The 14,741-nt window shown below is 49.3% G+C and overlaps 3 protein-coding genes across 3 annotated transcripts; all 3 read left to right on the top strand.

The window, feature by feature from the left end:
- Window positions 1-3,020: 3,020 nt before the first annotated feature.
- On the top strand, window positions 3,021-9,664 carry POX_d05866 (uncharacterized protein; the record flags this gene model as incomplete). The annotated part of the gene is made up of 3 exons (XM_050114702.1): window positions 3,021-3,347; window positions 7,444-8,177; window positions 8,263-9,664. 3 exons carry the CDS (start codon window positions 3,021-3,023, stop codon window positions 9,662-9,664), a joined length of 2,463 nt encoding a protein of 820 aa, XP_049969653.1.
- Window positions 9,665-10,544: 880 nt separating this feature from the next.
- On the top strand, window positions 10,545-11,381 carry POX_d05865 (uncharacterized protein; the record flags this gene model as incomplete). Its single annotated transcript, XM_050114701.1, has 1 exon — window positions 10,545-11,381. The coding sequence occupies one exon, from the start codon at window positions 10,545-10,547 to the stop codon at window positions 11,379-11,381; it is 837 nt and encodes a 278-aa protein (XP_049969652.1).
- A 1,696-nt stretch (window positions 11,382-13,077) lies between these two features.
- Window positions 13,078-14,349, top strand: POX_d05864 (putative oxidoreductase; the record flags this gene model as incomplete). Its single annotated transcript, XM_050114700.1, has 3 exons — window positions 13,078-13,229; window positions 13,355-13,619; window positions 13,717-14,349. The coding sequence occupies 3 exons, from the start codon at window positions 13,078-13,080 to the stop codon at window positions 14,347-14,349; spliced, it is 1,050 nt and encodes a 349-aa protein (XP_049969651.1).
- Window positions 14,350-14,741: the final 392 nt, after the last annotated feature.

Below are 14,741 nucleotides of genomic sequence, written 5' to 3'. Positions count from 1 at the left end.
TCTCGCGATTTTCGTCGCTCAAGCCGGCAGGATTGGTCTTGTCGGTGGTATACTGGGCAACCTTTGCCAGCTCCAAATTTGGCGCGATTGTAAACGGTTGTTCTTAGCGTCTTCGACGGGGAGTCTGCAGATTGTGCTTTGCGCTCGAGGGTATGGCAGTGGTCTCTTCAGCCCTTGTCACTCACGCCACGCGTCCTCAAAAGACATTCGATCTTCCAACCCCCTCAAGCTGCTAGCTAAGAAGAAAAAGAGGGCAGGCTCGTCTTACGGCGCAAAACCGAACCAAATTGTGTTGCCATCTTGCACGGGTCTGTCTTTTGCGCCTGGAGCGAAGGATTCCGCGTGGACCTCGCGGCAAAGGTTCGCTCAGCGATCCAAAGTCACCTCGCCGGGGTGCACCGACTTGGCGATGATCACACCAAGACATCGATCACTCCTCCAGCGTCCAGCCAACCGATAGCACAGGAACGGGGGCTGAGTTGGCCTCCTCTAGAGCGGAAGACAGACCGCGCTGAGATGAAATGAGAGCCTGAGTAATCAGTTCTCGGTGCATCCCTCTCGAGCGACCATCTGAAAGCTCCACCTTTGGAAAACCCGCTTAAAGCCTCCAGAGCGCTGGTTACCCATCAAACATTACGAGCGCAGCAGCATTATGTCAAACCCTATTTTGCTCTCACGACGCCAATTGAGCCCGTTGCATTTAGGGAAAAGTGTTCCACGAGTGGCTATTGGGGCACTAGATCCACTGGGTTCTCCCTCTTGGGCCGCGTCGACGTTACTCGTTTCTTGTGTCTATGCCTGTGCAGGTGGAGCGACAAGGGAGCGGCCCCCCCTGATTCCAATTAAAAACCTTTTCATGAGGGTCTTGTTCCCAAGAGCTGTGCAATCAGAACCTATGCGATGGGATTCGGGAAAGTGACAGCAATTCTTCAGGCGCCGTGGTCTCTTAGCGGGCTCGGAAAATGGCTCTGTTCCTTCTCCCTTTGTGTACCTTTTTGGTCCAAGCGAGATAATAATTGTTATCAAGGCTGCCTGTGACAGGTGAGATGTAGGCTTCTTGGCGGCGTCCGAGGTGCCGGGCCACAGCTTGAATGTGTGGGTTGACAGTTGTCCCAGGGGGAGATTACTTTTATGGCATTGATGATGAAGATGATGATGCAGTGCAGACCAGGCGAACAATCTGTGCGTGGTCCCTCTTCGCCGAGGATTTGATAAGTGCATGCCGGGACAAAGTGGGCTGATCCTCGACAAGCTCGGCACAGGCTGACAGTGACCACGGGTTGTGGGACTACCAGGCCGCAGGATGACTGACGCAGGTTCCGTGAAATGGACGACCATTGCTACAGACATTATCTGGGTATTGTATGTGTCAGGGAGAAGACGTCTTCACATCGTCAGACATGGGTCAAGCCCGACGCAGCCCTCACTTGACGCAAAACGGCCACCTCTCCTGGGTTGGTCCATGTTGCGCCGGTCCCTGTCAGTGGTGAACAGAGCAAAATCTAGGATAAAAAAGTCTAGGGTAGTTGGTGGAAAAACAAAAAACAACGACCGCAACCAACTGCCCGATGTGATGAGTATATACATTTTGCTGTGCTTTTGTCCCCCACACCACCGTGTCGTTATTTTTTTTTTTTTTCAACTGACAGCAATCGGATCCGTGGAACGCTCGTCTTCGGCCCAGGGATCCTTTTTGTCACCGCGCATCGGGAATAGGCCCTCCAAGGTAAATTTGTCCTTTGTCAATATGGCTGGACAATCGATAGAGTACAGACCTGTCATTGGATATATCTTGTCTCTCTGTATCTTTTCGCGGGATATAGAGACTATATATACGTTTCTTGCGTTCAACCTCATCCCTACTAGATTTGCCATCGTCCAGCCGCCGGGGAGACCATTATGGTTCTCTCACGGGTGTATTTGTGCACATTGGGCGTATGGATTTTTATCCAAGTCGACTAGTCCCTGACGACTCCAGTCCCGCCCGTTCTGTGTGCTGGGAAGCTGAAAGCTCCCTTGTCGGTATCTATGTGTGATAGATCTGACAAAACCTAAAGACAACAACAATAGTAGTCACGATCATCTGTTGACAGTCGATAGTGAATTTTCATGACATCAAGGCACAAGAAGAAGGGATACCCTCTGAATAGGTACTCGCCATTTGGACACACGCCGTTCTGTTTCTCCCTGAAGGTCTATTCAAATGAATGAACATTGAATTCCATCTGATCAATGTGGCATGACAAATCCAAATAGAAATAGGCATGCAACGGTCTACTATACACAGAGAGGGGGGTGAACCCAGACATAAGACTGACAACTTGGGATTTTCTTTTTTTTATCTCAAACTTTGAACCTCGGTATACATCCAGCACACAACCTGGGCAAAATGCAATGCTTTCTATGTACCGCGACATGAAGGTGACAAGGTCGTCACGTCCGTCCCCATGCCAAGGGTTCTCAGCTCGCCCGACCACCGCGTGCTGTCTGCAAGGGACGTGATTCTCCAACGTGTCGAGGTCGCTCTTAGAGCTCCTTCAAAAAGCGTCTTGAACATTGATCTCGTCAATTAAGTTAAAAAAAAACAGACTACCTTGAGCTCCAACCTACCTCTTTTGAACTCAAGTCTTACTAGTTCAAACTAGCACTTATTCGCTTGTGTTTACTTTCGAATCATCCACCCAAGGTTCCTCCCCCTAGAGACCCCCCTTCCCTTTCCCTTTCTTGTTGTATGTGTATATGAAAGTTCGCCAGTTCCACAGGTGATGAAATGACATTCCTCGAGTCCCATCACTCGAAGAATGTCCACTGACACAAACACGTTCTATCGCGTTAGGGCAAAAGTCCTCCCTTTCTTGGATTCCCCCCCCCCCCCCCCCCCCCCAAAAAATAATCCAGTTCCTCCTTTCTACCTCCCCCAGTATCCAACCTGTTAAAGTCCATACAAACACGCCATCTCACCTCCAACACATCTCCAGACGGTATCACTCCCAATCAAGCAGCTATTCCACCCCGCCACCATGCATTTCCCTTCCCTCACCATCATCTCCACCACCCTGCTCGCCGTCCAGAGCTCCGCCCAATTCATCCGCAAAGCATCTTCTCGTCCTGTCTCGAGTGCATCCGAGGCATTAGCGGATCTCCCTTTTTCAGAATCCCGAACTGGCACCAGGGACCATGCATATGCGATTCCGAAGAGCAATCTCGCGCCCGTTGACCCGTTACAGCCGGGAAGTGAGGTTGCGCCGGTGTTGATCGGGAAACCGACCGGTGTGGATGCGGGGAATGCATTCTGTTTGGGACAGTGTTATCCTGAGAAGAGTCAGGCGCGGTGTGCGGATCTCTATGTGAGTTTCTTTGTTTTTATTTTCCACAAGAGAGATAGAGGGAGAGAGAGAGATCGGCGAGATGTTTATCTGAGAGAAGAAACTGACAAATTTTTTTCCCGATGGGGGGTTTAGTCTGAGCTCATGTTCAAGGCTGCAGCGAACTGTTGGACGTGCTGTATTACTGCTGGTGACTTTTAAGGGAGATTCGAATAAAGAAGACTAGGACAACGACGATGACAGCCGTGTGGCGTGTATGCCCGGGTAGCTTGTTGAGGGGTTGGTGCTGAGCTTGGATGGGGGGAATAGTGGAACAAATGGGACTTTGGATTATGGATTATGGTATATGGGTTGCCACTGGTCGAGGTGATTTATCATCTTGTATCTCGTTAGGATGTTTTTCTTCCCTTTCCTGTCTTCCTCTTTGGAAATATTTCACTTTCAATCCAAGTGAAGTTGATGAGTGGTTTTGCTGCAAAGGTTGATGACTATAATTCGAAGGACATACGACAAAGTACATCCAGATAGTACTACGTACTACCAAGTGACCAACTGTAGTCAGTCGACACGACACGACCCAGATTTCAGTTCCTCGTCAATTGATAAGCTTAAACTTGGTTCCACACCCCCATCCTGGATTTTGACAGGAATCCACACTCCTCCTAGCTCACAGGGGGGGACCCCCCCCTCCCCCTCTCGTTCATGCTGCATATTCTTGAACGGTGATCATCTTGGTTCTCATGGCGTCTTTCAACCACAGGCCGTCCACCGGGCGTCCACTGGTCTCTTAGACAAACCGTCGCGCCCCCTCCCCCGGTTTGTTTGGTTTTGATTTTCAACGATCCATGTTCAATCGGACCAGCAGCAACGGCTCGGCCGGGACTGCAGTCCGTCGAGTGGATCAGGTCCATCAGCTGGTTGCTTTGGACTTTTTGGAATCGCTGGTCGAGTCTAGACTCTGGACAACTCTGGACGGTGGAACGGTGAGGAATGGACAACTCTCGCCTGATGGTCTGACTGCAGGCCAGAGGTTGAGGTCAGAGGACTTTTTTACTGTACACTAAAGGTTCTTTTTTCCCCCCCTTTAATCGGATCGTTGATCATTTTTGACACATGGACCATCAATTCAGAAAAGGAGAAGGAAAGAGAACGGAAGGAAGGAAGAAAAAAAAGATTAAAGATAAAAAAGAAGACTGAATCTTGTGACATTTTACGCCAATCGCTCCGATTGGACGGAAGGCCCGACCGTTATACTTTTCTTTTTCTTTTCTTTTCCTTTCCCCTCCCCCTGGGGGTGAGGTTCTTGTGCGAGGCGCCCATCAAGGAGTCTCCAGTTGTGTCACCTGATAATTTGGAACCATTGCAGGTGCGGAATGTGTTTGACAAGGTTATGGACAGTTCTTTTTATTCTTTTTGGGCACTCAATATTTGATCATAATGATTTGCTTTTATAGGTAGGTTGATCTGTACACGTCACACGTCGTGGACTCGATCTTTGTCGAAGGCTTAATCAAGTGGGGACGATGGCTTGGAGGGTATAGATAATAAGAATGTTCATAATGATATACACTCCAGTTCTCAACAGGTAGAGAGTTCCGATTGTTGTACACCCGAAAGGATCGGGAGTCAGAGGACTAACCTCATGCAGTTGCTTATGTAATTCTGGTCTGACTAGTCCACATCGGGATTAGACTCTCAGGGGCAACCGAGTTCCGACTTTTCAAGATTCTGTGGAAAATCCCCAGTTCCCTCTGACGTCACCCGCACATATGACGGGTCAAGGGGCGGCTTTCCATCACTTGGAGGATACATGTTCTAGAGAAGTTCGTCCACTCCTTGTGACTGCACCTGAGCTGGACAGAGTATGAGCATCTCTCGGTTGATATGTCGGCAAGGATTAACTAAGGGTTCAGTTCCACTTCTATGGCGCCAAGGAGGGGGGCAAAAGGTGGATGACATGTTCTGAAGCGGGCTGCGTGACCACGCTGAACGAGCTACACATTCGGTTCTCGTAGTTGAAGAATGATTTGATCGATGGCTCGACTCTGACGGCCATGACAGCTGCCAATGAATGGTTGGTGATGCACCACTAACGGATCCCCGGCATGCTTTTTTTTTACTTGTCGCAGAACCTTTTTTTTGCATCTCGGTCATCCCCCCAATGAATAGACTAAATGGGCCGGGCTTTTGATCTTCTCTTTCTCTTTTCCACCCCGGCTCAATTGACACGCGAGATACCCGTAGACTCCCGGTGCATTGTGTCTACTGGACTCGAGACCCCAGGTGCATTCAATTCAACCAGTCAACAAGAAATGCGAGAATCCCGGGTAAGAAAAAAAAGTACTATGGTTCACAGGAGGACGGCAATAATAATATTCTGCACTCTGCAGTACTTTGACCGTAATCGTCTACGATCCAGCCAAACTCTCATCTGACCAGGGTGGGCCTGTCCCAAATCTTGATTTGGGTCACTCTTTCTCATCCCCCCCCCCCCCCCCCCCTTCTCCCTCTCGCGACCAAATCCGAATGTCGACTGCGGCCGATGAATTATCGACACCCAAGGTAGAAAGATAGGAGGCGAATGTGGCTGGCTGGAGAGACCTTTTCCGCCACAACCTTTTCAGCCAAGTGGAAGGGGGAGCTATAGGCCCAAATAGCAGGGAGTCACTGCGTCGAGTCGGTCCCCGAACTCGTTCCCTGAAAAGAAGGATTTCATGGCGGGATGGTGGTCCAGAAGCATCCAGGATTGTAGAGAGTGGAGTCCATCCTGCCGTCGCGCGTCATCTGGCTGGCTGGTGCGAGTGCGGGTTGTTGGTTGTTGGGTGCACCGATCAGATGAGCCTCGCCTGATCCGTTCGATGGATTTTCCGATTTGGATTTAGATTTTGGGAGAGCAAGACGGAAGAGAGAGAGAGAGACAAGAGAAAGGGAAGAAGGGAAAACAGAAATAAAAAATGAAAAATTCCAGTGACAGCTCCTTTCTTCCATCTCCAACCTCCTTTCCCCTCCCCCACGGCCACCTTCTCACGATTCACCTGCCACACGCCAGCTCCGCTCCGTCGTGTCAATCATCACCAGCGTTCCCTCGGAAGAATTGGCGAAAATTCCAAAGAAGGGATCCCCGCGAGAACCCTGCCAACTAGTCCATCAGATGACCTAATCGTGTGCTTTTCTCACAACAAAAGTCCACCTCCGCATCGTCCCGTATACAGTCGGATACCACAGGGGGAAAAAAAAAGAGGATAAACAGAGAGGAAGAAGCAAGGGTAACAGAGACAGGCACGCAAAGAGCATCATCCATTTCGAATGCCCGACGCTCCCCTTTCAGGCCGGGGGGATGCGACTGGGCAGAGTCACAGCCATGGCCTCGGCACCGTCCCTGTGCCGGATGTGCGAAGGACCTCATCCTCGTCCAGCGCGCGCACCTTTTCAGGCTCATCCATCGGGACCATCACACCGAGCGCCAAGCTGCCCATCCCGCGGAATCGGCCGGGCGCACCGTCCAGGCATCATCGACGAGTCCCTCGGGCCTGTGCCTCCTGCCACATGCGAAAGACGAAATGCAGCGGCGAGAGTCCGGTTTGTAGACAATGTCACGAGTTAGACATGAAGTGCGTGTATCCACCACCGTTACGTGAGAAAATGAAAATGTAAATGGTCAACACTCTCGAGACTTTACCCTCGAAAACCTCCCTCCTTTCTCCTTCCATTCCCACATGCACACCCTCACACCCACGTCACTGCAGTACACGTGGATCGGAGTGAATCGACCGAGTCGGTGAGTCGGTGAGTGAGTGTGAGTGTGTCTGTGTGGATGGGTGGGTTGCGCAAAACTGCTCAGAAACAAGGGCTGAAATTTTTCTTCTTTTCTCTTCGGTTCGATGGTGACCAGGCGGCAGGAAGAATTATCCAAAAAACTGCAAGAATGCCAAAGCCTGTTGGGAGAGGTTGAGCCTCTGGTCTCGGGACGCACAGCGAAGAGAGTGCGAGAATTACTGGTAGGTGAACCATCTTCCTGGGACTGCAACTGATACGATGGAGAGATTGAGAACACTCCACAACCCAGAGACGGAGAGGAGGGGATGGTCGATCAGATACTAAAAGTGACGATTGACAGCAACGCTTGGAGACGGGGTATATCTCCAGTGATCCATCCACCGGCAATGCCATCCGGTCGAGAGCCTCGTCCCTGGCGGAAATGGACAAGCCCCCCAGCTCATCCTCGTCGGTGGGCTCCCTGGAAGCTCAGGATCAAGTGAGTGAGGATCTCAATCGGTCCGAGCAATCTCGAGCTACCGGCCATTTGGGCAAGAGTTCGGAAATCACCTGGATGCAACGACTGCAGGAGACCGCTGTCCAGCGCCGCAAAAAGTCAGGCCCCGGCACGCAAGTGGGAGTTGATGGCACCCTGGCGGACCTCCCCAAAAATCTGAATTATCATCTCGACGACTTTGATATTCACGTCGCAGAGCCAGTTCAAAAGTACTGGGTACCGCCTCGGCCCTTGGCCGACACATTGCTGGACACCTATCTGGCCGTGGCGCATCCATATTTTCCCATCATCAATCGCCCATTGTTTCAAGATCAATATCGAGCCTTCTTCGATGAGACGGTACTACCCGGCGACAAGTGGATCGCCATCTTAAACACCATCTTTGCCGTGGCGGCAAGTTATGCGCAATTGGCCGAATTGGAATGGCGCGATGAAGCGGAGGATCATCTGATCTATCTCGCACGTGCCCGAATGCTGAGTTTGGAAGGCGACGATCTCTTCCGTCATCCCGATCTGCAACAGGTTCAGCTAGAAGGGTTGATCACCTTCTACCTTCTCACCATCGATCAAATCCACCGGTAGGGGACTCCTCTTGCCCCAACTCTTTCTACGAGCACCCCGACAGGGTTCTTCTAACTATTCTTTTTTTTTTTCGTATCACAGAGCATGGCGAATCTCGGCCTTGGCGGTTCGCTCAGCCATCTCGTTGGGTCTCAATTTGAGAAACAACAGCCCGGCAGTGCCTGGCATCTCCAAGGAGATTCGCAATCGGGTGTGGTGGTCATTATTCTCACTGGAGAACAAGCTCGGCATGATGACCGGTCGCCCGACGTGCGTCTCCGTCAACATGTGCAGCTCGCCCTTTCCGCTCCCGTGGGAGGAAGTTGCGCTCCCGGCACCAAACGCCTCGTCCCTGTTGACCGACCCTGTGCTGCGCGATGGCCGGATCAACGCCACCATGGCAAGCCTGTACACTCCCGGTACGCCGATGGGTCAATCCGGGGGGGTAGGTGATATCCGGGCCACCCGTCATTGGCTTCGAGATCAGCCTGTCAGTTCAGCGCTATGCTTTCTATACTCGTGTGATCTGACAATGATCACGCAAGAGATTCTCGACCGGGTATACGCCATTCGCTCGGCGAAACGAGACTGGTCGTACATCCAGGTCATTCTGGCCGAACTGGGTGGCAAGATTGACATTTGGTTCTCCACCCTGCCCAAGACCCTGGACTTTCTGGCCTTCAACATCCAAGACGTATACTACAATCAAAAGATGCAATTGGCACTACAGTACCACGGCTCCAAGATCTTGCTGGGTCGGCCGTGTCTCTGCCAGCATAAGTCGTCCTCCCGGGGCAAGAGGCAGGTACTGAATGACTTCAATAAGACGATGAGTCTTTCGGCGTTGGAATCGGCCGCCCAGATCACCCACTTGATCCCCGACGGGCAGACCCTTAGCTCAACACACCGTCATGGACCGTGGTGGTCCCTGCTTCATTCCGTCATGCAGGCCGTGGCAATCATGATTCTTGAAATTTCCTTCGGCTATGTCCATATGCCCGAAGGAGAACGTCTTCTCATCCCACTGACCAAAAAGTGCATCCGGTGGCTTCATCAGACCTCCGAGAACAGCGTGGCTTCCCGACGGGCCTGGCAACTGTGCGACAATACGCTGCGACAATTGGCAAATTCGATGAAATTTCAGGTCGGGGATATGCTGCCGCCCCCCACGTGGCATCGGAAGACTTTCGCGGGTGGTTCGGTTGATTCCTCGCTGAGGCAGAGGTCGCAGGGATCAACCGAGTCCGAAAGGGAAAGGTCGAATGTTCAGAAGGAAACCACCATTCGAATTGCCGACGTGCTTACAACCGAGCCGGCAGTCCTTGGCCAGTCAATGGGGGATATCCCTCATCATTACCAGCAGCAGCATATCGGTGTGGCGTCATCGTCCACTTCTTCATTTGGATTGTCCGCCGCCAACGTTACATCTGCCTATGGACTCCTCGATCAGGACTTTGTACAAACATTCTTCCCTGAGCTCTGCAGTGATGATTCTTCTGATTGAGAATCAGGGGTAAAATTACCCCGCAGGGAAGGGCAGGCCATAGCTTCTGAATAAGGAGAACCCTCGGACAATTTTACTACCTAGCAAATAGGGAACGGTGTAAAGGACGCGGGAAAATGACAGTCTTTGGCGCCAGAATCGGCCGCCTTTTTACCCGTCATTTTGCACAGGGATCCGTCCCTCTTCTACACCTAGTTGTGACTGATAGTCACCCACCTCTGTCCGAATTTTCTGTTAACGCTTGACATCAACGGTTGGTTCCTCTCTCTTTCTCCTGGCGACTAAAACGGCCCCAAAAATAGCTCCCCTCTGTATTCCATCCTCAGGGCCCCTCCTTCTCGCCTAGCCGAGTCGAGTAGCCATGGGACAATCCTCTGCCCTCTCTCTCGCGGGGTCTTTCAACGATCTTATTCCACCTCCGCTGCCTCTCGATGGTCCCTAATATGTCTGACCCCTTGAGTCTCCTGTTACAGAATCTAATATTTGGCCGTTGTCTCCAATTTTTTCCTTATAGCGCCTATATCTGTACCTGTGGCTTCAGTCGATAAGCACTAGTTCCAGACCAATCTTATTTTCTACGTAGTTTTGGCTCCCTGCAAACTTGAACCTAAAACGCTAATAGAAATCGCTGTGTCAGAATGTACCTACTTGACTCGATAGCCCTATGCCTTTGCCCAATACGTTTCCTCGAACTCGGGGCTCAGAGCACCCATGCCAGTTTCGGCTCTTAAAGTACAAGGAAAGTTTCAAATCGACTTCGGCCCTAAGCCCTGAAAGTCAATGAAGTGGTAGGGGCAATTCGATTTTACTGATAGGATTCTCGGTCTTTTTTTTGGTTTCAGAGGAGAGGGTTGTGTGAGAAATAAATCATGTGACATGTATGCTATATGCACCCCTCTGGCCTCCTTTCCTTTCTCTAATCATAGACGCCTTGAACTTATTTTCATGTATAGTTAATCTGTCGTCGTACATACAACAACAAAAACTTTCACGTCCAAACGAAACCTCGAATGATCTCGAGTCTAATATCCCGCTCGATACGCCAGAAGATCCTTCAACATGTGAAACCTACACTGCGCATTTACAACCCCAGCATGATCTGGATGTCCTGGGTGTCGGAGCTGCTGGCCAGGTCTACAATGTGAACGACCAAATTGTTCTCAAGACTTGTCGAATTTTCGCACCGCCGAGTAGTGATGCCTCTCGAAGCGACCATTGGCATTATGTCTCGGACACATTATTTCATTTCAATTTGTTGAAAAACGAACAAGCTGTTCTGCAGCTGCTGAAAGATAGACCACATCCCCATACTATAGAAGCCACCGATACCGATCAACCAGAGGGTTTATATCTCCGCAGATATCAACAACTACCTGTGGATATGACATCAACACAGGCTTGCCTGATCAGATTATACCGCGATATCGCGGATGCTCTGCGTAATCTCTATAGCCTTGGGGCTGTGCACGCGGATGTAAGGGTTGATAACATGCTTTTTGACGATCAGTTTTCGGCCATTCTTTGTGATTCGATTCTTTGTGATTTCAGCGCTGCTAGCCCTTGCGGCCAACCCAACCCTGTCTTTCCATATCTCCCATTTCCGGTCAATAGCCCCTCACCGACTTTGTCCAAGGCATCTGATATGTTTGCACTAGCGTCGCTCATGTTTCACATGGAGCATGGATTCACCCCTCAACTGTCACTTGAGAATAGGTGACTATCCTTGCCTCAAGTGAAATCGGGGAATCAAGGTATTGATAGAATTATACAGATAGCCTAGCGCGGAAATTACAGCCGCATGTCAGATATAGTACACTATCTAGCTTTAATTGATGCCTAGATGGACTATCACGCTAAGGACACTAAGGCAGCCCCTGATTTCGAAGACTTAAAGAAATAGGTCATGGTTTGGAAAAATGACTGGGAAGACAACTTTGGTAGGTTAGGCCCTTACCACTTTTTCAAAAAAAAACCCCTTATCTTGTTCGCTTACTTGTCTCTCGGGATTTGTCCTCGAAGGAATCCTCTCAGAGGAGTAATTGAAAGTACTAGCTACACGATATTATATAGATCCAGATGCAGGTATACGGTTTTCTTATTATAGCGTGCCCTTGTGATTGGGAGAGTATATGATATTTGGTTAGGACTTGAAGGTAGGTGCTAGAGATGTGTTTTCCTAGCTCCATTCTCATGGAATAATGGCTCACATGAACAGTCTTGCCTAGGTGAGAAATACAAAAATCCTGCTCATAGATTCCGTGTCTGAGCAAGCTGGGATAGTGTGGTCTAGCGATTATCTCGGACAGATAGACAACAGTATGAGATCGAGTGATGCCAATCCGAAATGATTGAGTTGATTGATTGAAGAAAAGAGCGACTGTCACGGAATATATTGAAACACTCGATGAGGTGGTTGTAAATGCTTGTGTTAATTTAAGAAACAATCAAAATAACTAAATGATCAAAACGGTGTCAAAGCCACGTCTTCGAGATCGGTTCAGAATCGTACTCTTAAAGTCATGTTGTCCACTGCTTGCTTTTGTTCATTATTCGCCCGCAATCGAACAGAGAAAGCCACGTTCCTCCCTTTGCATGCATTTCAGCCACAATCAAATCAAAACATTGAATGAAAAAGCCAAGTTTGTGAGAAGAGTCTCGAGCATACCCAAAATGGAAACAAATGTAGATCAAGACAAACCCGAGGAGATCAACGCAGGATCCACATGCCATACGCGACCGTATAAGTAGTCTATCCAGGTACCTGCCCGCCCTTGATATACACACGAACCTTGAAGCACCCTACGGCTCTTAGCCAAATTGTTTGTTTCAACAGTCTATTATTGCCTTTCATGCTTGTTTTGATGCTGCACGATGTTTTGAAAAAGTGGCGATATTTCCATCCAGCCCAGAAGTCCCTGGATTCCTCTTCGCGCGCTGTTACGTCACGAACTATGGATTGTAAACTTGCTTTTTGTTTCCGACACAACTCACAGTAGTCCACCCGTCAGTCCACTTTACCCATTTTTTTTTATTAATCGTGCAAGGCCCCTCCTATTATGTATGTTGCTCCTTCACCTCGGAACTGAGACGAAATCTACGTATTCAGCTCATCATGTCATAAGGACGTAATATTGGTCAATATTGAACCACTACTGGACGATTGCGATAGCTCGTTGGAAGGTCGAAAACTAGCTGGGCAGACGGACATGTCCAACGTTTGTGTATTTAAATGCGCAATAATCGCGCGAATTGACCCATCTTTTTTTTTTGTCTTGGGCTTCGCTCTTGCAATTTTTGTTTTTGATTGATATCAAATCTCTCAAATAAGAAATATCACTTCGTTGACGAACAAACACCACAACACCATATCCATACATTCATATACCATATCATCAGCATCTACCACCATCACCATGCCGTTCGAAGGAGTCAAGACGTTCAAGCTCAACACTGGAGCTGAGATTCCAGCTTTGGGTCTGGGAACCTGGCAAGATGCCGATGCGCAAGAATCTGCTGTCAAGGAGGCGCTCAAGGCTGGATATCGTCACATTGACACGGCGCGGTGGTACGTCATTGACTTTATCTTTAAAAGTCCCGTCTCATCAGGAATTTGACGATTCTTGACACTATCCTTTTTCTTGGCCTTTCATTTCTATATTTTCTAACTGCGAGAGTGGCTTGGCATTTTAGCTACGGAACCGAGGGATCAGTCGGCAAGGGTATCAGGGAGAGTGGTGTCCCTCGAAACGAGATCTTTGTGACCACCAAATTGTGGAATAACAAGCATCACCCGGACGATGTTGGTCCCGCGCTGCAAGACTCGCTGAATGATCTCGGTCTCGACTACATCGATTTGTTCCTCATGCACTGGCCCGTCGCCTTTAAGCGTGGAGATGAGATGTTCCCCAAGGACAAGGACGGTAACACTCTAACCGACGATATTGACTATGTTGATGTAAGTTGCACCGATACCACACACACACACATGCACACACCCACAAAATGAAAGATAAACTACTAATTACTCGTTTCGAATCCCGCCACATATACAGACATACAAAGCCATGGAAAAACTTCTCAAGACCGGCAAGGTCAAGGCCATCGGTATCAGCAACTTTGCCAAAAAGGAAGTCGACCGTCTTATCCAGAACACCGAGGTGGTGCCCGCCGTCCACCAGATGGAATGTCACCCATGGTTGCAACAGAAGGAATTCATGGACTATCACAAGGAAAAAGGCATCCACGTTACCCAGTACTCGCCCTTTGGCAACCAGAATGAGATCTACAAGGCGCAGGAGAAGCACGGCAAGTTGGTCGACGACAAGACCCTCGTTGAGATTGGGAAGAAGTACGGCAAGAGCTCGAATCAGGTTGCTCTCGGTGAGTTTTGGGACAAATCCCTCATGACCAATCTTGGTTTGAATTTCTATTTTGTTTTGGAGGAGAATCGAGTTTCTAACCGTCTTTTTGTTTTGAAAATAGCATGGGGCATTGCTCACGGCCGCTCCGTGATTCCCAAGTCCAAGTCTGCTGAGCGCATTGCGCAGAATTTCCAGGGGGTGTTTGACTTGGAAAAGTCAGACCTGGAGGCTATTGACCGGATTGATAAAAAGTTGCGTTTCAATGACTCTAGCGCGAGCTTTGGATACATTTTCTTCACTGATCTGGATGGTAAGGAGAATTAAAGGGGGAAGGGTGGAGACACATGATAAGTTATGGTGATGTTTCATAGCACCTATACTATGTGGTTATGTGTGCGCACATGCCAATTGGATGATTCACTTCAAATGATGAGGTTGGCCTGGCTTATAGAGACGATTGATACGCAGCGGACGAATCTATTCAATATGTTTGACGATTGATTTCAAGCGAGGTGCTTGACAGTGGAAGGGTATATCATCCACGAAAGGTCTAATCTTATATGGCGTGTAATGCCGTCCAGTGACCACATTCATAAGTGGCGAGTCTCATGAAGTAGTCGACAAAGAAAACTCAAAAGTGATGTTATCGCTGGGCTGGCGTACAAGTATTAGAATGAGATCTCGCCTGGGCGGAAATTCAGACTATTATGTCTCAT

This window comes from Penicillium oxalicum, chromosome IV (genome assembly GCF_001723175.1).
Source record: "Penicillium oxalicum strain HP7-1 chromosome IV, whole genome shotgun sequence".
In the NCBI taxonomy this organism is placed as follows: Eukaryota; Fungi; Ascomycota; class Eurotiomycetes; order Eurotiales; family Aspergillaceae; genus Penicillium; species Penicillium oxalicum.
Note: the sequence above shows the minus strand (reverse complement) of the source record. Positions and strands in the feature narration are given on the sequence as shown.